Source organism: Coregonus clupeaformis, chromosome 20, assembly GCF_020615455.1.
Source record: "Coregonus clupeaformis isolate EN_2021a chromosome 20, ASM2061545v1, whole genome shotgun sequence".
NCBI classification, from domain to species: domain Eukaryota; kingdom Metazoa; phylum Chordata; class Actinopteri; order Salmoniformes; family Salmonidae; genus Coregonus; species Coregonus clupeaformis.
Genome location: NC_059211.1, coordinates 58521907 through 58549388, shown reverse-complemented (window position 1 = coordinate 58549388; position 27482 = coordinate 58521907). Strand labels below are relative to the sequence as shown.

The following is a 27482-nucleotide window of genomic DNA, read 5'->3' as shown; positions in this document are numbered from 1 at the left end:
AGCAGCGGTGGTATGTTCTGGTGGAGCAGTCGGATGCTCTGGTGGAACGCTTGCGAGACAAGCAATCCATTCCGTCCACTATTGAGAAAGAGAAAGGGGCGGTGATAGAGGAAGAGACATGGCTTCTAAAGAGATAACTGCCTCTTGTTTCGTCAGTGTGAGCAGGGATATTACAGGTAGGAAAAAATATCAACATTATTCCTATCGCCATTATGTCGATCATTATTATCTGTATGATGCACCGATTCTGGCTTTTCCCCATTTCGTTGTATCTGGTGGTCTGCGACTGAACAGAGGCTTTTGAGGTTTATGAGCAAGACCTCTTTCATATCTGCCACCAAGCTTTGTGTCATTTTTTATTTGTCTTTTAAGCAACACGTGCATTGCATTATTTGATCATGAAGCTAGAAAGTTGTGTAAAGCAAAGACGTTCTGCTTGCACAGGATTTAAGATAAAATCCCCAGCCCTAGGCCATAGGAAAAGGGGCGTTGTGAAAATCATCGCATGTGCATCACGCATGGGTTTACTCACTCATAATGTGATCTGCATTCAGAAATTCATGCCAGGTTGTAAGAATAGGAATTGTTACCCTCTCAGCATGTTGGCAGTAAGCTTGCTCTTTTTTGTCTGCAGTGTGTGTTTGAGAGAGAGAGAGCATGCGTACTTGTGTGTGTGTGAAAGATAGAGGGGGAGCAGCATCCTTTTTCTTGCCAACAATGTATGTATTCTTTGCTTTCCTTTATTGAACGAGACAGACATGGACATTATCCTACACTGGTCTTTCAGAGTATTATTTTATACCAGTGTATCCCAACCCTGGTCCTCGAGGGTTTTTATTTTAACCATGGACAAGCACACCTGATTCAATTTGTCAACTAATCAAGCCCTCAATGAGTTGAATGAGGTGTGTTTATCAAGGGCTACAAGGAACTGTGTACTGTTGGGGGTACTGGAGGACCAGGGTTGGGAAACACAGTTCTATACAGACGACAAGGCTGCCATTGAGCTGACACCAGCTTACGTCTCACAAATTTACACCATCAGGACTCAATCACACTCTCACTCACATGCTCACATTTGTAGGGAGTCTCTGCTGAGTTAATTACTCCTAATGGCTCTGTTAACCACTGTGATAATTATTCCAGTGGAATCCCTGCCTCTCAATCCACTCACCTGCCAGCCAGCCACCCCCATCTGCCTCAGAGAGATAGACAGCTATAGAGCATCAGACCCCAGGTGGCCATCTGCCCTGGCCAGCACAAGCTCATCATCTGTATGGAGCCAAAAGACCACCTCTGTTTAAACAGTCATCATGATGTTCAGATCATTGTCTTAATCATGAGAACATGACTCTTACTATCTTGTCAGAACAATCAGAATCAGCAGCATTCTTTCATTTGACAATGCATTAGTCACAGGTGAAGTACAGTACATTCAGGGCCTTGGTTTGTTATCCATAATCTAATACCTTTCACCATGTCACTCTCTCCTCCTGTCCTCCTCTCTGGCCTCGCCCCGGTCTCTCTGATGGTGCCTGTCGGTCGGTGAAGGGATGTCCTCAGGCCCAGCCAAATTATCTGCAGGAGTCTGGGGGGTGGGGGGTCACACCTCTGACTGGGATTATACAGTGGGGAGAACAAGTATTTGATACACTGCCAATTTTGCAGGTTTTCCTACTTACAAAGCATGTAGAGGTCTGTAATTTTTATCATATGTACACTTCAACTGTGAGAGACGGAATCTAAAACAAAAAAAATCCAGAAAATCACATTGTATGATTTTTAAGTAATTAAGTTGCATTTTATTGCATGACATAAGTATTTGATCACCTACCAACCAGTAAGAATTCCGGCTCTCACAGACCTGTTAGTTTTTCTTTAAGAAGCCCTCCTGTTCTCCACTCATTACCTGTATTAACTGCACCTGTTTGAACTCGTTACCTGTATAAAAGACACCTGTCCACACACTCAATCAAACAGACTCCAACCTCTCCACAATGGCCAAGACCAGAGAGCTGTGTAAGGACATCAGGGATACAATTGTAGACCTGCACAAGGCTGGGATGGGCTACAGCTTGGTGAGAAGGCAACAACTGTTGGCGCAATTATTAGAAAATGGAAGAAGTTCAAGATGACGGTCAATCACCCTTGGTCTGGGGCTCCATGCAAGATCTCACCTCGTGGGGCATCAATGATCATGAGGAAGGTGAGGGATCAGCCCAGAACTACACGGCAGGACCTGGTCAATGACATGAAGAGAGCTGGGACCACAGTCTCAAAGAAAACCATTAGTAACACACTATGCCGTCATGGATTAAAATCCTGCAGTGCACGCAAGGTCCCCCTGCTCAAGCCAGCGCATGTCCAGGCCCGTCTGAAGTTTGCCAATGACCATCTGGATGATCCAGAGGAGGAATGGGAGAAGGTCATGTGGTCTGATGAGACAAAATAGAGCTTTTGGTCTAAACTCCACTCGCCGTGTTTGGAGGAAGAAGAAGGATGAGTACAACCCCAAGAACACCATCCCAACCGTGAAGCATGGAGGTGGAAACATCATTCTTTGGGGATGCTTTTCTGCAAAGGGGACAGGACGACTGCACCGTATTGAGGGGAGGATGGATGGGGCCATGTATTGCGAGATCTTGGTCAACAACCTCATTCCCTCAGTAAGAGCATTGAAGATGGGTCGTGGCTGGGTCTTCCAGCATGACAACGACCCGAAACACACAGCCAGGGCAACTAAGGAGTGGCTCCGTAAGAAGCATCTCAAGGTCCTGGGTGGCCTAGCCAGTCTCCAGACCTGGAACCCAATAGAAAATCTTTGGAGGGAGCTGAAAGTCCGTATTGCCCAGCGACAGCCCCGAAACCTGAAGGATCTGGAGATGGTCTGTATGGAGGAGTGGGCCAAAATCCCTGCTGCAGTGTGTGCAAACCTGGTCAAGACCTACAGGAAACGTATGATCTCTGTAATTGCAAACAAAGGTTTCTGTACCAAATATTAAGTTCTGCTTTTCTGATGTATCAAATACTTATGTCATGCAATAAAATGCAAATTATTTACTTAAAAATCATACAATGTGATTTTCTGGATTTTTGTTTTAGATTCCGTCTCTCTCAGTTGAAGTGTACATATGATAAAAATTACAGACCTCTACATGCATTGTAAGTAGGAAAACCTGCAAAATCGGCAGTGTATCAAATACTTGTTCTCCACACTGTATGTGACACACTGAAGCAGAGAGGAGCCATGTGGTTGTTGGTAGTATCATATTGTTCACATAAGGTTGGCGTTTGTGTGGGAATAAATTGTCTGGCATTGTATTTTAAATCTCATTAATAACAGAATGAATGAGATTGCAGGTTTTCGCCGATGAAACACACAATGAATAATAACAAGATGTGTTTGTTGGTTTATTCGCGTGATTAGATTAACAATAATGAAATTACAAAGCGCTTTTAGTATGCATAATACAAGGCAATTAACAGGTGATAATGGAAAAAATACAACAAGAAACAGAAAAAACAGGAAGCGTTTTGTCTTCATCCACTCTCACCAAGTACTGTATTTCAGCTCTGGTTTCCATATTCTATTAAAATGCTCTCTATTTTATGGCTTCATTCTGTCCTCCTCACTTATCCTCATTTTACGGGGCAATTTCTATGCGCCTGCCATGGAAAATAATGCTGTCTTTCACTTTTTAATGAAAAATACAATCGTTTTGGAGACTCAAGGGTTTTCTCAATCAGTACCATAGTTTTAGATTCCAGAAGCAGGGTCATATTCTACAAAATAGACAGTGAGTGTGTTTCTGTGCAGCCTCAGATTATTTCCCTGTTTATGAAATGCCAGTATGTCAGTTTTAAATGACACGGTTGGTCCGCCTTCAGTTGGTTGGCGAAAGCGCTGTCCACTCAAAGGTCAAGCTTGTCTCTCTCAGTGTTTTGATGTACTGTATACTTGGTTGATTTGTGTGATTGTGTGAGTGAAATGTTTGCTGTGTGTATCTGACCTTGGATGTTTTTCTATTTACAGAGAGTATCAGGAAGATTATAGACAAGTCCTCAATCAAGTTTATACGTGGCATTAAGCTTGAAACCAAAAATGGCAAATCAGAGGATAGGATACTGGTGAGTAGTGTCTCTAAATAACTTACACTGGTGAAAACAGTAATTGCTATATTGATGTGCTGACTGAGTGGGTGGTATTCCCAAAGATCATTGTTGAGCTATTGATATAGAGGAGCTCTCCAGGCCATCCATACACAGTACTATTCCACCCCTCACTACGCCAAAAAACAAGTCTGATGCAGTGGATGGATACTCCATAACACATTGGATGGAAACCTGATGGGTGGTCTATGAGAGACATGATGCAACATAGGCAGTATTGATGTGCAATTAATCACTATGGTCAATTATACACTGAGCGCAAGCTATGGCCAGACTGGCCACTTTCCATGAATATATTAAGTTGATAGGCTGCTGCTTCCCCATCCCTGGCTGTGCCTGGGCTCTATATTGGGACAATGTAGGACAGAGAGGTCTGTAATAGCAGCAGCTTGGGGAGGGATCTGTTTGAGGCTCTGTCTCTCTGAGACCATGGCAGTGGAGGCAATGCCGGGTGCGGGCGGACCACTCCCTTTGATACTGGGTGCTTTCATCAGAGAATATGGGGCAAAGATGTGAAATCTCCATTTGAGGAGCTGCAGCCCTGCCAGCTCACAGGACTAAATCTGGGCCAGTGAGCTCTTTTAGTATAGATCACAACCTACAGCAAATAGGGAAAAGTATAAGAAACAGACCGACCAAATAACTGAAGCTGCTCAACACTCTTAGAAAGAAAGGTGCTATCTAGAACCTAAAAGGGTTCTGCGGCTGTCCCCATTGGAGAATCCTTTGAAAAAAAAAGTTTGGTTCCAGGTAGAACACTTTTGGGTTCCAGGTAGAACACTTTTGGGTTCCATGTAGAATCCTTTCCACAGAGGGTTTTACGTGGAACCCAAAATGGTTCTACCTGGAACCAAAAGGGGTTCTCCTATGGAACACTTTTTTATAAGAGTGTAACAACTCCACATAAAACTGCATTGAAATGTTTTCATGTTTTTGTGCTGCCCAAAAACTACCACCACCCCTCCCCTCAACTCCCTGATGAGGCAATGGGCTCACACCCCCAGCTGGGCAGGCTTTGGCAGGGAGTCGTTCCTTTGATGAGTGATTAATGATTCATTATGGGGCAAGTTTGAAGAGTTTTGCATGTGCACCCTTTGATATTCAGGAACTTTGATATGTCTGTCTATCTGTTGGTACTATGTTATCTCTTCAATCCTCTCTGTCCAATCTCTCTCTGCTAAACTGTTCCTTTTTTTACTCTGAACGGTCTGTAATTGTAGTCTCTGTGGGGCTTAGGATGAGGGTTAGGATTTAAGGGGTCAAGGTAACGGCTTGGGGAACGGGAAGGGTGAAAGGCTTGTTTGCTATTAGGCTTGTTTGCTATAAGGCGGGTTCAAGTTCAGGCTGGGGCTAGGGCCATTGTTTTTATTTCATGTCGTGGTCAATGTACTGTAAATGAGGCTTTGGTTCCCTTGCTTGTGAATTATTTAACCAGGTACTGGAAGTATCTTGTTCGTGTATAACAGTTGCCTCACTCCCTTATCAATCTAATATGAAAAGACAGGCTTCTCTGCTCCAAAAACAGACACATGCATAATTATATGCCACAATGACCATGATGAGTGTGGTATGTCCCTTTGATCTGGAAGACTTTGATTAGGACTCTCCTGGGGGGACTGTCTCTCCACCCTTCTCTCCTGGGGGGACTGTTTCCCCACCCTTCTCTCCTGGGGGGACTGTCTCCCCACCCTTCTCTCCTGGGGGGACTGTCTCTCCACCCTTCTCTCCTGGGGGGACTGTCTCCCCACCCTTCTCTCCTGGGGGGACTGTTTCCCCACCCTTCTCTCCTGGGGGGACTGTTTCTCCACCCTTCTCTCCTGGGGGGACTGTCTCTCCACCCTTCTCTCCTGGGGGGACTGTCTCCCTACCCTTCTCTCCTGGGGGGACTGTTTCCCTACCCTTCTCTCCTGGGGGGACTGTCTACCTACCCTTCTCTCCTGGGGGGACTGTTTCCCCACCCTTCTCTCCTGGGGGGACTGTCTCCCTACCCTTCTCTCCTGGGGGGACTGTTTCCCTACCCTTCTCTCCTGGGGGGACTGTCTCCCCACCCTCCTGAACCATCAGCATGATTGACTTGTATATACTCATATGGTACAGTACGCACACACAGTCTCCACCCCCTACCCAGGATACCCCTCCCCAACTCATTACGTTAATGTGATACTATCCGCACGTTTTAATCAACTCCTTCAGACACAGTATCTTTGAAGTGAAGTGGTGGAAATACAGGAGACTCTCTCTCTCTTTATTCTCTCATTCTCTCTCTTTTCTCTCTCTCTCTCTCTTTTCTCTCTCTCTCTAAGTTCAGACACACCCCTCGTTGTGGGGGGTTTGATGTTGTTGTGTGTGGGTGTTGTGGCTGCCGGCAAGTGTTTGGCTCTGATGGGTAGAGTCAAGCACCTCTCTCTCGAAATGCAACAGAGAGGGGGAGCCGTAATTTAATTACTGCATTTCATTAGGAGGGCATACTGTGTACTAGTGTTACTAGGGAGAGAACAAATGAGAGCGATAGCCAGAGAGAGAAATGCAGAGGAGAGAAATGTTCCTCCATCCCTCCTTAGCTGCTCCTCAGAGTGCTGTTTAAAGGGGGCATCCGAGAGGAAGGAGCAAAGGAGCAAAGGACGAGAGTCAGAGAGAGGGAGGGAGAGAGCGAGCATCTGAAAAATATGTTTGTTCATCTGATGAAAATGTTACACTGTGCTTGAACAATATTTACTAAAGATTCTTCATTCTCCCTCAAAATATGGACAGAAGGAGCATGAGAACAGGGCATAGAGATTGTGTTTGTAGCTCAAGGTGATTGCATGTGTGAGCGTACATTTACAGTACGTCTGCGTGTGGGTGTGTGTGTATGTGCAGTGCATCTGTGTGGTTTCTTTTAATGACTTCCCTATGTAACTATTGTTGTTGTAATCATTTCTATAGAACATCTTAATTCACACCCTGAGAATGCAATCATCCCCAGTGTACTGCTCAGCCCATCGTAGCATGATGCTGTGGAAAAAAGATTCCTACCCAGATCAATAGATTAATACAGAGAGGACTCCACATTTCACTCTCTGCATTACCGTGGCAACCCATCAGAGAATCTGATGCCCTTAGCGAGTCTTGAGTGTGCAGTGAACTTTTGCTCAGGATGGATTTTTTCCTGTTTCTCTGGCTGTCTCAGGTTCTCACAACATGGAGACTCTATCTCTTGGCTGCCAAGGTTCCAACAAAGGTAGCCGTCATGATCTCTATGTACAGTATTTACAGTGGGGGAAAAAAGTACTTAGTCAGCCACCAATTGTGCAAGTTCTCCCACTTAAAAAGATGAGAGAGGCCTGTAATTTTCATCATATGTACATGTCAACTATGACAGACAAAATGAGATAATTTTTTCCATAATATCACATTGTAGGATTTTTAATGAATTGATTTGCAAATTATGGTGGAAAATAAGTATTTGGTCAATAACAAACGTTTCTCAATACTTTGTTATATACCCTTTGTTGGCAATGACACAGGTCAAACGTTTTCTGTAAGTCTTCACAAGGTTTTCACACACTGTTGCTGGTATTTTGGCCCATTCCTCCATGCAGATCTCCTCTAGAGCAGTGATGTTTTGGGGCTGTCGCTGGGCAACATGGACTTTCAACTCCCTCCAAAGATTTTCTATGGGGTTGAGATCTGGAGACTGGCTAGGCCACTCCAGGACCTTGAAATGCTTCTTACGAAGTCACTCCTTCGTTGCCCGGGCGGTGTGTTTGGGATCATTGTCATGCTGAAAGACCCAGCCACGTTTCATCTTCAATGCCCTTGCTGATGGAAGGAGGTTTTCACTCAAAATCTCACAATACATGGCCCCATTCATTCTTTCCTTTACACGGATCAGTCGTCCTGGTCCCTTTGCAGAAAAACAGCCCCAAACATGATGTTTCCACCCCCATGCTTCACAGTAGGTATGGTGTTCTTTGGATGCAACTCAGCATTCTTTGTCCTCCAAACACGACTTAGTTGAGTTTTTTACCAAAAAGTTCTATTTTGGTTTCATCTGACCATATGACATTCTCCCAATCCTCTTCTGGAACATCCAAATGCACTCTAGCAAACCTCAGACGGGCCTGGACATGTACTGGCTTAAGCAGGGGGACACGTCTGGCATTGCAGGATTTGAGTCCCTGGCGGCGTAGTGTGTTACTGATGGTAGGCTTTGTTACTTTGGTCCCAGCTCTCTGCAGGTCATTCACTAGGTCCCCCCGTGTGGTTCTGGGATTTTTGCTCACCGTTCTTGTGATCATTTTGACCCCACAGGGTGAGATCTTGCGTGGAGCCCCAGATCGAGGGAGATTATCAGTGGTCTTGTATGTCTTCCATTTCCTAATAATTGCTCCCACAGTTGATTTCTTCAAACCAAGCTGCTTACCTATTGCAGATTCAGTCTTCCCAGCCTGGTGCAGGTCTACAATTTTGTTTCTGGTGTCCTTTGACAGCTCTTTGGTCTTGGCCATAGTGGAGTTTGGAGTGTGACTGTTTGAGGTTGTGGACAGGTGTCTTTTATACTGATAACAAGTTCAAACAGGTGCCATTAATACAGGTAACGAGTGGAGGACAGAGGAGCCTCTTAAAGAAGAAGTTACAGGTCTGTGAGAGCCAGAAATCTTGCTTGTTTGTAGGTGACCAAATACTTATTTTCCACCATAATTTGCAAATAAATTCATTAAAAATCCTACAATGTGATTTTCTGGATTTTTTTTCCTCAATTTGTCTGTCATAGTTGACGTGTACCTATGATGAAAATTACAGGCCTCTCTCATCTTTTTAAGTGGGAGAACTTGCACAATTGGTGGCTGACTAAATACTTTTTCCCCCCACTGTACCATTTACCATGCACATAATTATCAGCATGTTAACAAATAGGTGCAAAATGTGTTGTTCATTGCAGATAGAGCTGACATTTAACTTCTTGGAGATCCGAGCCATGAACAGTCACCCAGAGCCTAAGGTGAGTAACATAATGCCAGGTGAACTGAAGTTTTGAATGGCCATGTTAGTGCATTGTCCCTGTGGCCTCTTCACTACAACTGATTTGTTTTCTAAACAGATTATTTTTGGAGTGATTGCATTTGCAACATCATCTCAACATCTGAGTAATCATTGAAATCAGTTAATCTCATTATCTGCAATATGGAGATATGAGGATCTTCATTCCTGTAAGTAGAGCTACAGTAATCACATAGATATTTCCTGCAGGTAACTGTTAGTTATCCATTTCAAACCTCAGCATTATGCCATCAAAATCACTGTGGTGCCTGTATCACTCTACAGTCATTGAAACTATGCTGTTTCTGTGCAGGTCGTCATAGACACGGACAAGTCCACTTATTCCTTGAGGCTTCAGTCACGTGACCACCTCAATCATGTGGTCAGCCACGTTAACTTTGCCCTGTCCAGAATATTTAACAACTCTGTGTTTGCGTAAGTGTCCATTTTCAGACAGCACAGACTCCTTTACCAGACAGTGTTGAAACCCAGACAAATGATAAGCTTTTATGTCCCTTCTAACTTAAACCTCCTTTGTCCCCCCTCTCTCTCTCTCTCTCAGTCCCTCCATCTGTCATTCAGACAGTGACCTTTCTGAGGGAAGCAAGAAGTACTCCCCCAGCTCAGAGACGTCTGTGGAAACCCAGAGGGCCTGTGGTAAGAGACGCACAGGCAGGAAGGCAGGTATACAGACACACACACAGTCAGACAGACACACAGCATAAGCAGGCACGTGCACAGATAGGGCTCTACCTGTGCAGAGCACATGCCCCTTTGCCTTTCCAGTCTCCAAATTGCCCTTTTGGGTGGTGGTATAATTTCCCCGCTTTAAAAAAAATATATATAAATATATTTTGTCATTGTTGTTCGGAAGTCATTTCCTCGCGCCCGGTTGTGCCTGTTTCCCAGTCTTCCCTGTACGGAGATTGTGCGCGCCTGGTATCCAAACATGCATGGCTTGAGAGATACGGTCACCGGTCAAATGTGTGTTTAGCTATCTACTGCCACAGTAGCATAACATTTGATTAACACTTGATAACACTTGATTCAGCCTACATCATCATCAATATTGGGTCTGGTTGGCTGATAAGCGCTGCAGAAAGACAGAGAGAGGAGCGGCTGCATCAACAACCCTCCGACTGAACTCCATCACTTCTTCAGTCGGGAGTGGCACATGTCAGGGCAGCAGCAACGCAGGTAGTCTAGACTCTAGCTAACCACCATATACTAAAATATCCACACAAGCCACTAGCCAGTTAGCCATATATCATGAGTTAGAAGATTATGAATATTATATTATGAAGTTATTATTTGATTCGGGCATTGAAGATTTATCACAATCTAACTAGCAGATTTAAATCAATCATCAACGATCAGCTGACCACCCTCTTTTCCCGATGTCAATCATAAGGCACTGTAACTAGCTTGCTTATGTGTGATGATGACTGAGTGTGTTGTTGCAGAAATAAATAGGCCTAGGCTCAAAAATGTTAACATTTTTGCTACAGAGACATTTGGTATGTTATACATTTCGAGATATGAATTATGAGCACATGCCCCTTGAAAGGTCTGTTCATGGCCCTGTGCATATGAGACAGATTCTCGAAGATGATAGACAGTCAAAGGATATTGTTGAGTAATTTGATTGAGACAAATGGATAGAGAAACCCACTGCACTACATACAGTGTATATTACATTTAGATTTGACATTTTAGTCATTTAGCAGACACTCTTATCCAGAGCAACTTACAGTTAGTGCATTCATCTTAAGATAGCCAGGTTCTCAACTCTCTATTTACACAGACATTGTAGAGGAATTGCACTGCTTGTTCTTTCTTTCCCTCTTTCTCTCTCTGAAATAACCACCTGCTCTTTAAAACCCTCCTCTCTCTCTCTCTCTCTCTCTCTCTCTCTCCTCTCACCATCCGCTATTTTTCTTCCTCTCTGTCTGTCTCAGGAGGGTTTTCAGAGACCTACGCTGCCCTGTGTGACTATAATGGAATCAGCTGCAAGGAGGAAGTGCAGTGGGTAAGCGCTATGGGAGTGGGCCGGTTGTGTGTGAGTGCACTGGAGAGTTATATACAACACTGTACTTTCAATTGAGGGGGTCATATACTATAGCAAGTGGACTCATGGGTAATCTTGTTCCTAGGATGTGGACACTATCTATCACTCCCAAGACAACAGGGAGTTTAATCTAGTGGACTTCAGCCACCTGGAGAGCAGGTGAGAGAAAGGGGGGGGGGAGGGAGGGAGGGGGGAAGGAAGGAAGGAAGGAAGGAAGGCCAGGACACTATCAAATTGATGCTGCTACAGCCTTAATAAATCCAGTTGCTAAATTTATATTAAGGGTATTATGAAATGTACCTCTTTCAAAACAGTAATTGTTGTGTGTTTATGACAGGGACTTGGCAGTTATTGTGGCCTCAATGGCATACAACACCTGGTTCACCAAACTATACTGTAAGGACCTACGCATAGTAAGTATCCTTCTGTCGGTCTCTCCTTGTGTTTCAATGGTAATTGATATTATTCAGAAGTTATTATGCGTGTAATGAAATTAGATCATTTCTCATGTCAGGGGTCAGAGGTCACTGAGCAGGTTCTGCACACGCTCAGTAAGTCCTCCAGTCTGGAAGAGATCACTCTGGAGAATGCTGGTCTCAAATCGTAAGTTTTCCCTTGCTTCACACATCTCTCCCATACTTTTTTAAAGAATAAGAAATAAGAGTGTTTGTGTGTGTCATTGTTTCTACATATGTCCAAATGTGTGTACTGTGTATGTTGCAGTGACTTTCCGCAGAAGCTGTCAGTTGCGCTCTCAGAGAATCCTGCTTCTGTCATCCACTCTCTGAATCTGGCCCACAACACACTGGACAACCAAGGTACCAAGCAGATGCCTAAGTTCCTGTTTGACTTCCACACTAGTTTGACTTACTCACTATGTCTGTTTTAGTGACATCTCTCCTCACTCTCTCTCTCTCCTCTGGTGTAGGTGTGGCTAACCTCATCCAGCAGGTGTGTCGCCTCAGCAAAGGACTGCGTCTCCTCAACCTCTCCAAGACCTCCCTCAACTCCAAAGGTTTGGACTGCTTCACCTCTCTACCAGCCCCACCCGGAGAGAAGGCCCGACCCCGCTGTCCTCATCCATGTTGCAGAAGCATCCTCCTCTACAGCTCAGTGTCCCCTGACATTAATACAAGGCAGTAATTCAGCAGGCAGGGACAGTCAGCTGGAGAATCAGTTAATGAAAACCTCCATCTGTATTTGGGTTTTATGAAGCAGCAATAGCTGATTGAACATGCCACTAAACCATGCATGCATGCTAGATTTCTAACTGAGGTGATATAAACCTCTGTACCTCCTGCAATTCCCCCACCAACATCTCTGTGTGTTAACGTAATGTTTTGTGTACTATACAACAGCTTCAAAATTCATGATGTGTCCCCACGGTAACCATCCTTCAGGGGGAATGCTCTGTGTTACTCCACCACTTTTTAAATATTTAGAATTGGAATACTGAATATTGAATATTGAATTATACTTCACACAGGTGCGGATGAGAATCACATAACTAAAAATATTCTGAAACTGTTTTTTTTTTTTTTATCTTTGGGGATAACTGTGTCAATTTGCATTAGCTAGCTAGATGCATCTCTCATGGCTTCCCCCTCCGTCTCTCTGTGTGTCTTAGGTGTGGTGTCTCTGTCTCAGGCGCTGTGCTCCAGTGATGAGTATTCTAACTCTCTGCTGCACCTGGACCTGAGCAAGAACCCTGGGGTCCTGTCTGGGGAGGATGCCTCGGTCAGAAAACACACACACACACACACAGACATACACTCATACTCTGTAAACAAATCAACAGTATAATAAATGCACTGCAGATGCCTTATGCATCAGTTTCTCAGTTTAACATAACCATATTTTCTCTCTCTCTCTTTAGAATCTGTACCATTTCCTGTCCCAGCCTAATTGTCTGGTCCATTTGGACCTGTCTGGCACTGACTGTTCTGTTGACTCTGTGAGAATCTAGCGTTTCTGAGAATTTGATTGCACGCTTATAGAATTAAGCATTTCAAGAGTTTCTTTCTTTCTGTGTTTCTTTTTCGTCCTCTATAATCCCCAACCCCTATCTTTCTCTCTCTCCCACTAAAACTGCACAACACAACTCTCGCCTCTCACGTAGCTATTTGGGGATCTGCTGAGGGGGTGTTGTGCCGATCTCTCCTACTTGAATCTCTCCAAAAATTCCTTCTCCCACAGGTTAGTCACATCCTTGAGATTAACTATTTCTTTGGTGTGATGTGGCAGAAAAACGCTTTGAGGCTCGGCGTGAAGATAGAACGCTGATTTTTTTTTACTTCAAACATCCTCAGGCTTGATCTTTCGCTCTCTTTTTCTTTTCACTCTATCTGTCTTATCTCTGTCGTTCCCTTAAATGTGAAATAAAAAATAAGCTTTGTGGGAATCACTGGAACATTGTGTTCCTCTCTGTGGTTGTGTCTGTCGTTTTAAACTCCTAGAGCTGTCTGCATAGATAAGACTCATGAATAGGAAGCAGAGCTATTTATCATCTGACCCCACTTGCACCCTCCTCTTTGGCCAACTCCATTTTCTCTCTTTCTCATTCAATCTGAATACTCTCTCCACTTCATACCAGTCTCTTATTTATCCTGACTATCAACAAATAACCACTCGCCTTCTATCGCTTTTCCCTCCCACTCTCTATCTCTACCTCCTCTCCTCTCTCGTTAATCTCACTCTGACCTCTCTCCTCTCCCAGGAAAGTGAAGGAGACCCTGCCGTTGTTCCGTCAGTTCTTCAGCTCGGCTTTCAGTCTCACTCATGTCAGCCTGGCCTCGATGAAGCTGCCGCCTGAGGCCCTGAGGTCAGTTCCCTTATTCTCCCCTGCTCTCTCTCTTTCACACCTGCAGCTCACTGGAGTGACTGGGGCCAGGCTGTCCGCACAACACGCATTGGTCACCATGGCAATTGACACTACGTTAAAGGGTGTGAATTTCCAGAAAGAGAAAATAGCGAAAAGGTCTTTGTTGTAAGTAAATACACTTTCCCCTTATGTTTAACTTTCTTTAGGTCTCTCTTCATCGGTCTGACCACAAACCCTCACATTAATGACCTACACCTGGACATCAGTGGCTGTGAGGTACAAGTCTGTCACTCTGCACACAGAACATTCAATTCCTGCTAGCCTTTATATAATTTACCATATCGATCTCTCTGGCATTCATTGCTTATGTTTCCAATAAGGACTTACTGTGCAGTAGCTATAGATGGAAACTATGTTTTCTCAAGGTCTCCTCTTATTGTGCTTTGAAGGTCCTCCTCCTCTCACACATGTTCTCTCTCTCTGTCTGTCTGTCTGTCTGCCTGTCTGCCTGCCTGTCTGCCTGTCTGCCTGTCTGCCTGTCTGCCTGTCTGCCTGTCTGCCTGTCTGTCTGTCTGTCTGTCTCAGCTGAAATCTGCAGGAGCTTCTGTGATCCAGGAGCTGTTCCCCAGGCTCTCCTCCATCGCCACGCTGGACATCTCAGACAACGGTGAGCAGAATGACAGACTGCACCACTGTGGCACACGCTGGCACTCTGCACCTCTGTGGCAGCCTGCACCACTCAAGCTAGTTTTGTGTGAGGGGGTTGTCTGTGTTTGATGTAGTTGTGTTTACAGGGCTGGATGCAGACCTTCTCTCAGTTCTACCAGCTCTCTCCAGACACACCTCCCTAAAGCACCTGTATCTGGGCAAGAACTTCAACATCAAGAGCAGGTACAGTACTACAGAGACACACTGTGTGTGTGTGCATCAGTTTGCATCAGAGCTTGATTTTCCTCAGGCAGACTGGGATGATTACGATAGCAGCAGGAAATGACTAGTGCCAGAGCTCCTGCTGAGTGTAGCCTGAACTCCCTCTCTCCTCATGGATCCATGTACAGGGTGCTGGATGAAATCCTACACAAGCTGGTCCAACTCATACAGGAGGAGGAGTGTGTGAGTGAGAATGCGTCACAATTCACACATCATTCACACAATATATCACTCAATTGAATATTCACTGATTGTACTGAAACTCATGGTCAAATACTGATATTCTCCAGGCACACAGACTGTATTTTACATGGTACTCTCTCATACATACTCTTTATTTTCTACAGTATAGTGTTTCCCTTAGAGTATATCACTCCATGGCACTGTTACTGTGGGCTGTAACATATTGTGCCCTCTGAATTATTCCCTTTGTGTACAAAACTATGACACATCACTCTATTACAAATGCTGAGTTCCTCAGTTCCTCCTCAGCACTGCTGCCACCTGTTCCCAGCATTATTTAACCGTCTCTCTTCACTGTCATCTCCTTCTCCTTTATGTTTCTGTCCTACCCTCTTCTTCTACTTTACCTCTCCCCTGCTCTCCACCCTTACCCCTCACCCTACCTTCCCTTCTGTTTTGCCCTCTCCCGTCACCCTCCATCCTCACCCTTTCTCTCCCCTCTTCCCTGTCCCTCCCCAGGCCCTCCAGTCCCTCTCCCTGGCTGACTCGCGGCTGCGTTCTCGGGGCACAGTGCTGGTAAACGCTCTGGGCAGCAACACCTGTCTGCGTAAGGTGGACCTGAGTGGGAACAGCCTGGAGGACATTGGAGCCAAGATGCTGAGCAAAGCCCTGCAGATCAACACCACACTCAGGCAAGAGACAGAGACAGGGAGGGAAAGAGATAGAAGGTATTGTCAGGTATGGTTGTGTTTGACGCTGGTTCTCCCCTGTCCTGACAGGAGTGTGACATGGGATCGTAACAACACCTCAGCTACAGGATTCCTGGATGTGGCTCGAGCCCTTGAACAGTGAGACTGTTTGTGCCTCAAACACACACACAAACACACACACACACACACACATACACACAGACTTCTAAGCAAGACATTTTATATAAATAGGATCCAAGAGACATGGGGATGCCTGATGTTCTGTCTAATTTACATTTTCAGAATTAGCTGGCTAATATATCAACTCAGGTACACAGGAACCAAACCTAGCTTACTGTACACACACAGGACTAAACACATACTTGTGAGGGTCAGCCAGAGAACTTAGACTTCCCCTTAATCAGGCTGCAATAATCAAAGCATTACTCATCCTATCACAGTGCCATAGTCCAGCATCATGCGGGGGGGATTTTGGAAGTTCTGTCCACTGGGGGTATTAAGCCTTAGGTCTCTACCTCCGTTTTCTGCAGCTCTCTTTTTCTATTTCCTTCCTTTCTCTGTCTCCTTCCTAACTCAAACCCCTTCTCTTTCTTTTAACTCTGCCGGTGTGTTCTCTCTCAGTAACTTCACCTTGCAGTACATGCCCCTCCCCCTCAGTGACATCAGCCAGGCGTACCGTAGTACCCCCGAGAGGACAGAGCAGGCACTGACCAAGGTGGGCTCCTGACGCTACCTGAGTCCATCTGCACCCATCTCAATTCCTCCCTCCATTCCTCTGTTAACCATCCTCTAATCTCATCTGCCTTGTCCTTTCCTCCCCTGCTTCTTTTCTCTGCTTGGCATCTACCATCACCAACCCTTTCCTGCTCTTTCCATTTCAAATTACACTGCATCATTGACATTACCACACATGACGGTATTGCCAGTAGGTATTGCCAGTGTGAGTGAATGGTTTTTATCTGTGGTCATCAGATCCAGCGTGCTCTGCTGCGGAACAACCAGACTCAGCGCTTCTCTCAGAGACAGGCTCTACGGCTGCACCAGGGCCTGGTCACCAGCACTGCTGAACAGGTAGATACAGCATATGTATATTAGTCGTGTGTGATTGAGAGACAGTGAGTTGAGACATCACTAGAGCAATATGTGTGTATTGTAAACCTGTATGTCTTTTAATGAAGTTCCTCCTGCTTGTCTGTTCTCTGTTTCCCAGGTGATGGAGCGTCTGACTGTGCGGGTGCTACAGCAGGTGTGTGTGCTTCGTGGAGTAGGGGAGATGGAGGATATTCAAGCTGCTAAACAAGTGCTGAAGGAGGCCAGGAACTCCCGTGCGGTGAGTGTGTGTGTACATGCCTGAATAATTTCTCTAACATCTGGAGTTTAGGTGAGTTTTAAAGTGTTCATTATATGTCTTTGTGTATTCATATGACCCCCCCAACCGTCCCTCTCTCTCTGTGTGTATCTCTCTCGCTCTCTCTCTCTCTCTCTCGCTCTCTCAGCTGTACCCCTCTCTCTGTGAGCTAGCTCATGTACTGTCAGTAGACGGGCCAGTCAGACAGAGACTGGACTCACTGGCAGGAGAACTGGCCAAAGCAGCTGACAAGGAACTACAGGTATACTCCTCAATACTGTACATCACTTATTCAACATAATCTGTTTACTTACTCCTTCACCATTTCTGAATCAAATACATAGTTGTTTATTTGTTTGATTTGTTTAATTGGTTGTTTGATTGATTGACAGGTGATTGTTGACTCCATGGTGTCTCTCTGTCGTGAGCTGTGCCCGCTGTCCTCCTCTGCAGCGGAGAGATTGAGTCCTCCGCTCTCGTCTGTCTCGGAGCGCGTCTCCATCCCTCTCTCCACCATCCGCACAGCCTTGATGGAGAGAGCAGAACAGGACATTCACCGAGTGCTGGAGTGAGGGAGGGAGGGAGGGAGGGAGGGAGAGCTGAGGGAGGAAGATAAGCAATGCAGCCTTATTTTTTCAATTGAATCAGTGTGGGTATCTGTGAAGTCATTCTATCATACTCTCTTCCCCCTCCTCTCTGCCCGGCCCTCCCTCTCCCTTTCCTCCCCACTCTCTTTGTCTCTCTCCCCCTCTCTCAGGGAGGTGAAGCTCTCAGTGGTCTCCTATCTCACCAACTCCATTGTAGATCAGATCTTGCAGGAGCTCTACGCCACCCACAAGACCCTGGTATAGACATGCTACATTTGTCTGTGTCTGTCTATCTATATGGGCCTGTCACCTTTAGCTTATAATTATTGGTAAAGCTTTACTTGAAGGGGTGTACAGGCATTCATAACACCATTACACTTTTGTAGTATCATTCATAGAAACCTTCATAACACCCTTATGAAACCTGTCAGAACACCTTTATGAGTGTTGCAGTATTATTCATATCAACCTTCATAATACATTTATTCATGTGTAATGTCTGCTCCCTGTCCCAGACACGTCAGGTGTCCCAGGTGAAGCGCTGGGAGGTGACATGTGACGGAGGAACAGGTCTGAGGTCACACAGACACAGAGACTCTCTGGACATCACAGACGATGAGATGGGCACCAGTATAGTGAGCATTGTGTGTTGGGATCGTCTGCCTAGGGTGTGTGTATGGTATGTGTGAGTGAGTGAGCATATGTGTTTTGTGATTGTTTGTTTGGGATGTGTGTGTTTGTGCTTTTACATCTTTCTCTGCCCTCTCTAGGACACACTTGCCATTAAGAAGCGTAGCTCTAGAACTAGACGTATACGACCCGTCTCTACCAGGCTTAGTGAGTTTGCCTCCGTCCCACTATCTCTCTATCTCTTTATCCCTCTCTCTCTCTTCCTCCCTGCTCTCTTTTAGAGGTCATTAGTGACTGTGTCCTGCTGTGTCTGTTTTCCTCTCTCTCCTTTCCTCTCCCTCTCTCCATCTCTCTCCTTTCCTCTCCCTCTCTCTCATTTCTTCTCCCTCTCTCTCCTTTCCTCTCCCTCTCTCCCTCTCTCCCTCTCTCTCCTTTCTCCCTCTCTCTCCTTTCTCCCTCTCTCTCCTTTCTCCCTCTCTCTCCTTTCTCCCTCTCTCTCTCTCCTTTCCTCTCCCTCTGAGAAAGCCATTAATCGCTGGTGTTCATGCCAGCCGAAGCCCATTCCTGCATCAACATGTTTGAGTGAAGTTGCTAATTGTTGTAGTTTTTAAACAGTATGTCTTTGAAGCACAGATGACAGCGCCACATGACTCCTATGGGAACTTCTATCCCCTCTCCACTTCCTTCTCCATTTATCTTTGATCTCGTCATCTTTCCATCTTTTTTCTCTCTCTCTTTCAGGCCTGTGTGATGACTCCAGCTCCTCCCCACCGTCCTCTTCTTTCTCTTCTTTCTCGGCCCTCTCGTGCTCTGCATCCTGGGAGGGGCTGTCTGCGCTCCCTACCCAGGGTGCACCTCTCCATCATGTGACACGGGTTAGGCCGAGGCCCCCACGGAGGCACCGAGCAGGACACGCCCCCTCTGACACAGTAAGAGGAAGCTGATCTCAGCATCTCACCCCATATGGAATATACACTGCTAAAAAAAAAATAAGGGAACACTTAAACAACACAATGTAACTCCAAGTCAATCACACTTCTGTGAAATCAAACTGTCCACTTAGGAAGCAACACTGATTGACAATAAATGTCACATGCTGTTGTGCAAATGGAATAGACAACAGGTGGAAATTATAGGCAATTAGCAAGACACCCCCCAATAAAGGAGTGGTTCTGCAGGTGGTGACCACAGACCACTTCTCAGTTCCTATGCTTCCTGGCTGATGTTTTGGTCACTTTTGAATGCTGCCGGTGCTTTCACTCTAGTGGTAGCATGAGACGGAGTCTACAACCCACACAAGTGGCTCAGGTAGTGCAGCTCATCCAGGATGGCACATCAATGCGAGCTGTGGCAAGAAGGTTTGCTGTGTCTGTCAGCGTAGTGTCCAGAGCATGGAGGCGCTACCAGGAGACAGGCCAGTACATCAGGAGACGTGGAGGAGGCCGTAGGAGGGCAACAACCCAGCAGCAGGACTGCTACCTCCGCCTTTGTGCAAGGAGGAGCAGGAGGAGCACTGCCAGAGCCCTGCAAAATGACCTCCAGCAGGCCACAAATGTGCATGTGTCTGCTCAAACGGTCAGAAACAGACTCCATGAGGGGTGGTATGAGGGCCCGACGTCCACAGGTGGGGGTTGTGCTTACAGCCCAACACCATGCAGGACGTTTGGCATTTGCCAGAGAACACCAAGATTGGCAAATTCGCCACTGGCGCCCTGTGCTCTTCACAGATGAAAGCAGGTTCACACTGAGCACATGTGACAGACGTGACAGAGTCTGGAGACGCCCGTGGAGAACGCTTCTGCTGCCTGCAACATCCTCCAGCATGACCGGTTTGGCGGTGGGTCAGTCATGGTGTGGGGTGGCATTTCTTTGGGGGCCGCACAGCCCTCCATGTGCTCGCCAGAGGTAGCCTGACTGCCATTAGGTACCGAGATGAGATCCTCAGACCCCCTTGTGAGACCATATGCTGGTGCGGTTGGCCCTGGGTTCCTCCTAATGCAAGACAATGCTAGACCTCATGTGGCTGGAGTGTGTCAGCAGTTCCTGCAAGAGGAAGGCATTAATGCTATGGACTGGCCCGCCCGTTCCCCAGACCTGAAACCAATTGAGCACATCTGGGACATCATGTCTCGCTCCATCCACCAACGCCACGTTGCACCACAGACTGTCCAGGAGTTGGCGGATGCTTTAGTCCAGGTCTGGAGGAGATCCCTCAGGAGACCATCTGCCACCTCATCAGGAGCATGCCCAGGCGTTGTAGGGAGGTCATACAGGCACGTGGAGGCCACACACACTACTGAGCCTCATTTTGACTTGTTTTAAGGACATTACATCAAAGTTGGATCAGCCTGTAGTGTGGTTTTCCACTTTGAGTGTGACTCCAAATCCAGACCTCCATGGGTTGATAAATTTGATTTCCATTGATAATTTTTGTGTGATTTTGTTGTCAGCACATTCAACTATGTAAAGAAAAAAGTATTTAATAAGATTATTTCATTCATTCAGATCTAGGATGTGTTATTTTAGTGTTCCCTTTATTTTTTTGAGCAGTGTATAAAGTTACTACTGAACTGCTCAGACTGTTTGTAATGCTTGACTGTGAATATGGAAATACAGGATCTATAATAATTTATAGATTCACGTAGATTTCTCATTTGACTGCAGAAGAGTAAAGACGTAGATTTATTAGCTAATAAATTATACATTTAAGGAGATACTGATATGGCAACACATAGTTAAAGATATGTGAACTTTAAAAACTCATAGAGTAACATAGAGATACTTCCATATTAATAACACAGGATACAGATGTTATTAGCATAGATAATGACAACTAAGAAGATAATATTCCCTTATGATACAAGCACAATTTATAACTTGTGGCTATATTAATTTGCTTATTAAATAAACCAGATATGAATATTGATACAGGTTTGTAACACTGTGCTGTGCGTATGTGCGTGTGCCCATGCACATATTCTATTCCATAAGGGCAATTATTAATATGATTAACATAATGATAATACAAAAATGTTTAATTCCCATCGCATATTCCCAAATACTGGGGCCTCCCGACAGTGGCAGCATGCTGCTCTATTTTCAGGATGATTGGGTCCAGGGTTGTCTATACTAAGTGAATTACTCCAATTGGGTTAAGTCATCTCTCCAAAGCTACGTAGTATAATCCATTTGTATTATTAATAACAGAACATTTTAAAAATGAAACTTACCCACCCCCGCCCCCCCAAAAAAGTGCTTACAGTGTTAGTGGGAAATCACTCTTTATTTCTCCATATGAAATCGTGGATGTATCAGACTAGGACAGATGTAGGATCTTAATTTGATCACCATGTGCAGGAGAATTTTCCTTCAATGCAGGAAATGTAAAACTTGTAGTGTATTTGAAGTTTAAAAAGGCTTCTGAAGTTTGTAATTTCCACTTTGAAATTTCAGACTTGATTTTCCCTTACAAAAAATGTATCAACCCCTACAAAAATGTCAGTTAATTATAATGCACATAATAATTCACATTTCATGTTGCTGCAAGATAATTTTTCTGCTGTGAGAAACTGGTCAAATTAAGATCCTACATCTATCTGTATGGTCAATCTGAAATATGGGTGTTTTTCTCTGTCCCCAGCATTGCAATGAAAATGGAGCTGTCACCCCTCTTGATCATGGACTCCCAGATTTCTACACCAAGAGAGTCCTCCCTGATAGGTAGACCCCCCCTCCTACACACCTCTCTCTCTCTCTACCCTTCTCTCTCTCTAATGACCAAAAGGCAATAAGAGTGAATAGCACACCATATGCATGATCTAAATTACATGAATCACCCAAAGAAACTACAGCCTAAGTCATTTAGCATAGGCCCTACTTTCCATCAGTCCATAGACTACTTTCAGAATAAGGACTTTAGGTGAGCTCTGCCTTTAGTAATAGTTTTAGAGAGTATCGTCTCCACCTGTCACAGACTGGCAGAGTAATGCTGGTCCATGCTAAAGTATACCCACACAGCAGATCATCTTGTTAAGTAGATGCTTTTAGTATTATTACATTTACTGTTAAACATATTTCTAAATTAATGCACTCTGGAAAAGCATTGTGTGCCAGGAGTGGTATCCTAGCAACGCCCCTTGCTGCTGGGAAGTGTTATTAAGTTTCAGAGGCAGCAGCCCAGAGAAACATACAGTCTTCTTCGGCTGTCCCCATAGGATAACCCTTTTCTACCTGGAACCCAAAAGGTTTCTACCTGGAACCCAAAAGGTTTCTACCTGGAACCAAAAAGGCTTCCTCAAATGTTTCTCCTATGGGGACAGCTGAAGAACCCTTTTAGATTCTAGATAGCACCTTTTTTCTAGGAGTGTATGGGGGTCTGATGACAGAGACAATAAGAAAAAGTGCAGGTGCTGACTAGGGACAAACTGAACAGAAATATGTAATATAGACATACTGTATTTTTACAGCATAGCTATGGTCAGTTTCTCATAACATCTGCTTTTTCTCTTTTTCCTGTTTTGCTCCCCTCATCTCTCTCTGCCCTCTCCATCAGTCAGTTGTCCTCTCTCCATAAAGCCCACTCTCTCAGGCGAAAGAAGAGACGCAATATGCTGGCCATCTTTGGTTTCCGTAGGAACCGCAACTCAACGCTCTCCAATCAGGGGCCAGAGTCTGGCAGAGACGGGTGTGGGGAAGAGTGTTGCACTGTCGCCACGGCACCGACAGGGTTTGTGAATCCTCAGTATCATACACACTCTCCCATGTAGTATGATATATGCAGCTGCAATCTGCACATTATGATATATATCAGGGTGGCATAGTCTACACTGTCACTTTATAACATACCACCCACTACTTTATGAATGTATCTCTCTCATTCACTCTCTCTTTCTCTCTCTGTCCCTCTGTTAGAGTGATGAGCATTAAGTGCATGCTCTGTGGGCCCTGTGTGCTATTAGTCTAATTGAGTGCTGGGATGCAGCTCTGTGTTGACATGAGGAATGGCCATGCTGCCGGAGAGCACACCCTTACAGAAACACCACATGATTTAACATGTCAACTTACACACAGCTCTGACACACACACTTACCCCACAAGACATGCCACCAGGGGTATTTTCATAGTCCCCAGGTCCAGAACAAATTCAAGAAAGCGTACAGTATTATATAGAGCCATTATTGCATGGAACTCCCTTCCATCTCATATTGCTCAAATGAACCCCAAACCTGGTTTCAAAAAACTGATAAAGCAACATCTCACGGCACAATGCCTCTCCCCTATTTGACCTAGATATTTTGAGTGTATGTATTGATATGTAGGCTGTGTGTCATTTTTAAGTTGATGTAGTTCTGTCCTTGAGATTTTTTTGTCTGTTAATGTTCTGTATTATGTCATATTTCATGTTCTGTGTGGACCCCAGGAAGAGTAGCTGCGGCTTTCGCAACAGCTAATGGGGATCCTAACAAAATACCAAGTTTCGTGTTATCACATTAACTTCACATAAGATCACATGTGAAATTCATGTGGTTTTTCCGTATGGGCAGCAGATGACACCAGTGTGTGTACATAGATGACAGCTGTTGCCCTTCTGTCACTCAGATTATGAGATGCAACAGAATGGTTGTGGTGATGCAGTAAATGAATAAAGATGTCAAAATAATGCAAGTCTTATATGTTCTATCCCAATATTATAACATTACTATAACATAGCCTGCTGGGTTAGAAAAACAGGCCCATTTGTTGTCCACACCAAATCAAATACAATCCAGGGGCCACAGAGCAAATTCTTGGTTGACTCTGTCATTGTTTCTCTGACTGTCCTCTTCTCTCTCTCAGGACAGCCACTGAGAATGTCTACACGCTGCTGCAGCCCCCTCACTCTGCTGCCAGGGCAGGCTCTCCTGGTGAGGGGGGTGAGGTGGAGGACCAGAGGGGGGAGGAGCCAGTGGGCCAGAGCCTGCAGCCAGTGCAGAGCATACCACCAGGCAGCAGACACCCCTTCTACTCACCCAGCCAGGTACAGTATATGCTGTATCACTTGTGGTACATTAACACTCCCCCTGTTTTCTCTGCTGCCACACGGCAAGAAGTACCGGTGCATCAAGTCTGACACCAACAGGCTCTTGAACAGCTTCTATCCCCAAGCAATATGACTGATAAATAGCTAACAAAATAGCTACACAGACTGAGTTAACCTTGTATCTTTATTGACCTTTTATTTAATATTTTGCACTGTATCTATGCACAATCATGGGGCCCTACACACTCATACACAATGTCAATCCAACACACACACAAACACTCACTCCATCATTTGCTCACACACATAATATACACATTTATACTGACTCTACACACCAGCAGACCCACTCACATAAGCTGCTGCTACTCTGTTTATCTTATATCCTGTTGCCTAGTACTGGTTGATGAATTCATGATTATAATATCTCTTATCTTTCCTATGTGTTTTTTACAGCCATCAGAGCTAGAGACAGAGCACGAGCAACCTGCAGATACAGACAGACAGTGGACAGAGGACAGACAGGCGGACAGACAATGGATAGTTGACAGACACACACAGAGACAGATCGACAGACAGTTTGATCGAGATAGACAGTGGACGGTGAGCAGAAAACAGACAGACAGAACGTGGGCAGAGGGTCGACTGACAGACATACAGATAGACAGACAGTGGATAGACAGCTGGCAGTCAGGGAGACAGACTGACAGACAAGCCCAGGGACAACATCTAGCTCAGAGACCTCTGCCCCCTTACCTATCAGACAGGACTCCATCACCTAAAAGTGAGACTGACTCCCAGAAAAACATGGAGGCAACCATGGACAGACAGAATTACTCTGACACACAGACGGACAGACATCTGCGCTCAGACACTGCTGTAGGACAGGTGGAAGGGTGGAAGGGTGGAGAAGGGTTTCCCCCTGGACGGGTTTCTACGAGTGCATCTAAACCAGACCCTCCTCCCAAGAGCAGCAAACCCAACCTGTCCAAACTGAGACAGAGACATCTACAGGAGAGCTCTGGTACTGCACCCTTCTCTTACATACCGTGTTGATTTAATGTATCTGTTTCATTATTTATAATATCGCAGAGTGATATTATTACTCCATCTTTATCTTCAGGGGCCGAGGAGGAAGCAGGTGGAGAGAGGGATGGTGGAAGAATGGAAAGGAAAGAGAGAGATAGAGATGCAGAGGGACAGCCTCCTCCTATTCCTGAAAAGGTGTCTGTCTTTTCATATGCTTCTGGCTGTCTTGTTTATGTGAATTATTTAGTATACTGGTGGATATGTGTGTGGTTATGTTTAGATATTAATTGATAATTTTATGGATTTTTGTGCCCAATTTATTTGCAGCCAAAGACGTCATCCTATGTGTCTTCTCCAAACGAGTATGCCAATGAAAGGCCGATCCAGCCTCCTGCACCATCTGCATTCAGAAAGCCAGTGTTGGGATTGGCTGACAGGGCTGTCAGCCAAGGTATTAACAAATTAAGCCAATATTATTTTGTCATTGCAGTCAAAGAGTATGACAGTGTATGATTGACGGTGGTCTATGGTGTGCAGGTGAGGAAGCAGTGAGGCCTCAAGCCCCAGTGAAACCCCAGAGGAACAGAAAGGCTATGTCTTGTGACACAGGTACATCTGTCTGTCTGTATGCTTCTGTCTGTCTGTCAGTCTCTGTCCATTGTCCAATAGTTAGTAAATATGCTTGTATTAGTCCATGTGTGTGTGTGTGTGTGTGTGTGTGTGTGTATTAATGTGTCTCATGATCACACCCTGTCTGACAGTTATCTTGTATTTCCTGTCTTCATTTACCCCAGGCACTGACAGGGATAGCCCTAATAATCTTGAGAAGCCCCCAAATCGCAAACCCCCTGTGAAAAAACCTAGACTACCCCAGAACAGAAACAAATCCTTGGACTATCCTGGTATCTGTCTTTCTCTATCTCTCTCTCTCTCTCTCTTCATGTGTGTGTGAATGTGAGCATGTGTTTCCTCTCATGCATAATGCATAAAAACAGCTATATTTATTTGGATACAGCTATATTTGTGTGTGTGTGTATGTGTTTAGACTGAAACAAACTAAGCAACGTTTTCAATCACCCCTTTGGTCGGAATAGAATTTAAACATGACTTCATTGTTGGTAATTATCTGATTTAAATCGTGTTTTATGAGATTAATCAGTAATCAGGAATGTCTCTCGTTCTGTGCTCTTCCAGACAGTGTCAACTCAGTGTCTGGTAACAGCGAGCTGTTGTGATGGCGATGGAATTCAGCTGCTTCAGACCGACCAGCCAGAGGGTTGTCATGACAACTGGGCAGCATTTTGTCCAATGTGAAGAGGAGAAAGATGGGAGGGAAAGTCTAGACTCTATAGAGAGAGGGGACACAGATAGAGAGAGAGGGGGAGGGGAAGATAAATGGCTGAGAGTGCAAAATGATAAGGACATCGCCAAGCATCACTTACCTACTGCATTATTATTGGAACACACACAGCTTATCACTAGTCAGTCTCTGTCTGTACCTTGCCTTCACTGTCTGTTTTCCTGTCATCTCAATAGAAACCTGCTGAACTGTTTTGCAGCTATTCAAATGGTAGTTTCTACTTTTGAACATCAAATTCATTGTTGTCTGCACTTAAAGAATTGCTAAAACACTGTCATGCTACAATGCCAAGGGGCCAAACATTGGAACATTGTTATTATTATTATTCAGAGTTACACTTTATTTTGTATTATTCATATAAACTAAGCTGGACTAAAGAAAGGAATTTGTCTTTATTAGAATGTTATGCATTTTGACTGCTGTGAATGTTGATTGCCGTGGTTGAAACTTGAAAATGAGTTGTTGCTTATTATTAAATGAAACTTTTATTTCTATCTAGTTCTGCTGTCATGGACTGAAAGGTAATATATTTTATAGAAAAATTCAATTGCAAAATGATGTATGAGTATACTGTATGAATGAATAAAATGCTGTACTGGAAGACA

At 44.8% G+C, this 27482-nt stretch overlaps 1 protein-coding gene across 7 annotated transcripts; it reads left to right on the top strand.

Moving 5' to 3' along the window:
• Window positions 1-27482, top strand: LOC121533947 (capping protein, Arp2/3 and myosin-I linker protein 3). 7 transcript variants are annotated; one of them, XM_041840330.1, is made up of 40 exons: window positions 1-176; window positions 4034-4128; window positions 7340-7390; window positions 9095-9154; window positions 9506-9627; window positions 9755-9849; window positions 11151-11221; window positions 11346-11419; window positions 11598-11673; window positions 11775-11863; window positions 11984-12078; window positions 12189-12275; window positions 12888-12997; window positions 13137-13214; window positions 13380-13456; window positions 13977-14081; window positions 14288-14357; window positions 14667-14748; window positions 14876-14972; window positions 15140-15194; window positions 15714-15886; window positions 15974-16042; window positions 16526-16619; window positions 16877-16975; window positions 17115-17234; window positions 17401-17514; window positions 17645-17820; window positions 18010-18097; window positions 18355-18474; window positions 18610-18676; window positions 19211-19398; window positions 22110-22189; window positions 23022-23195; window positions 24305-24485; window positions 24945-25512; window positions 25612-25712; window positions 25845-25968; window positions 26055-26126; window positions 26312-26419; window positions 26712-27482. In XM_041840330.1, the coding sequence occupies exons 1-40, from the start codon at window positions 119-121 to the stop codon at window positions 26750-26752; spliced, it is 4404 nt and encodes a 1467-aa protein (XP_041696264.1). In that variant the 5' UTR covers window positions 1-118; the 3' UTR covers window positions 26753-27482. The 7 variants fall into 7 exon arrangements, 6 of the variants coding, with proteins under 6 accessions (XP_041696264.1, XP_041696261.1, XP_041696263.1 ...); XM_041840327.1 differs by having other exon boundaries at window positions 18355-18507; XM_041840329.1 differs by having other exon boundaries at window positions 9755-9876.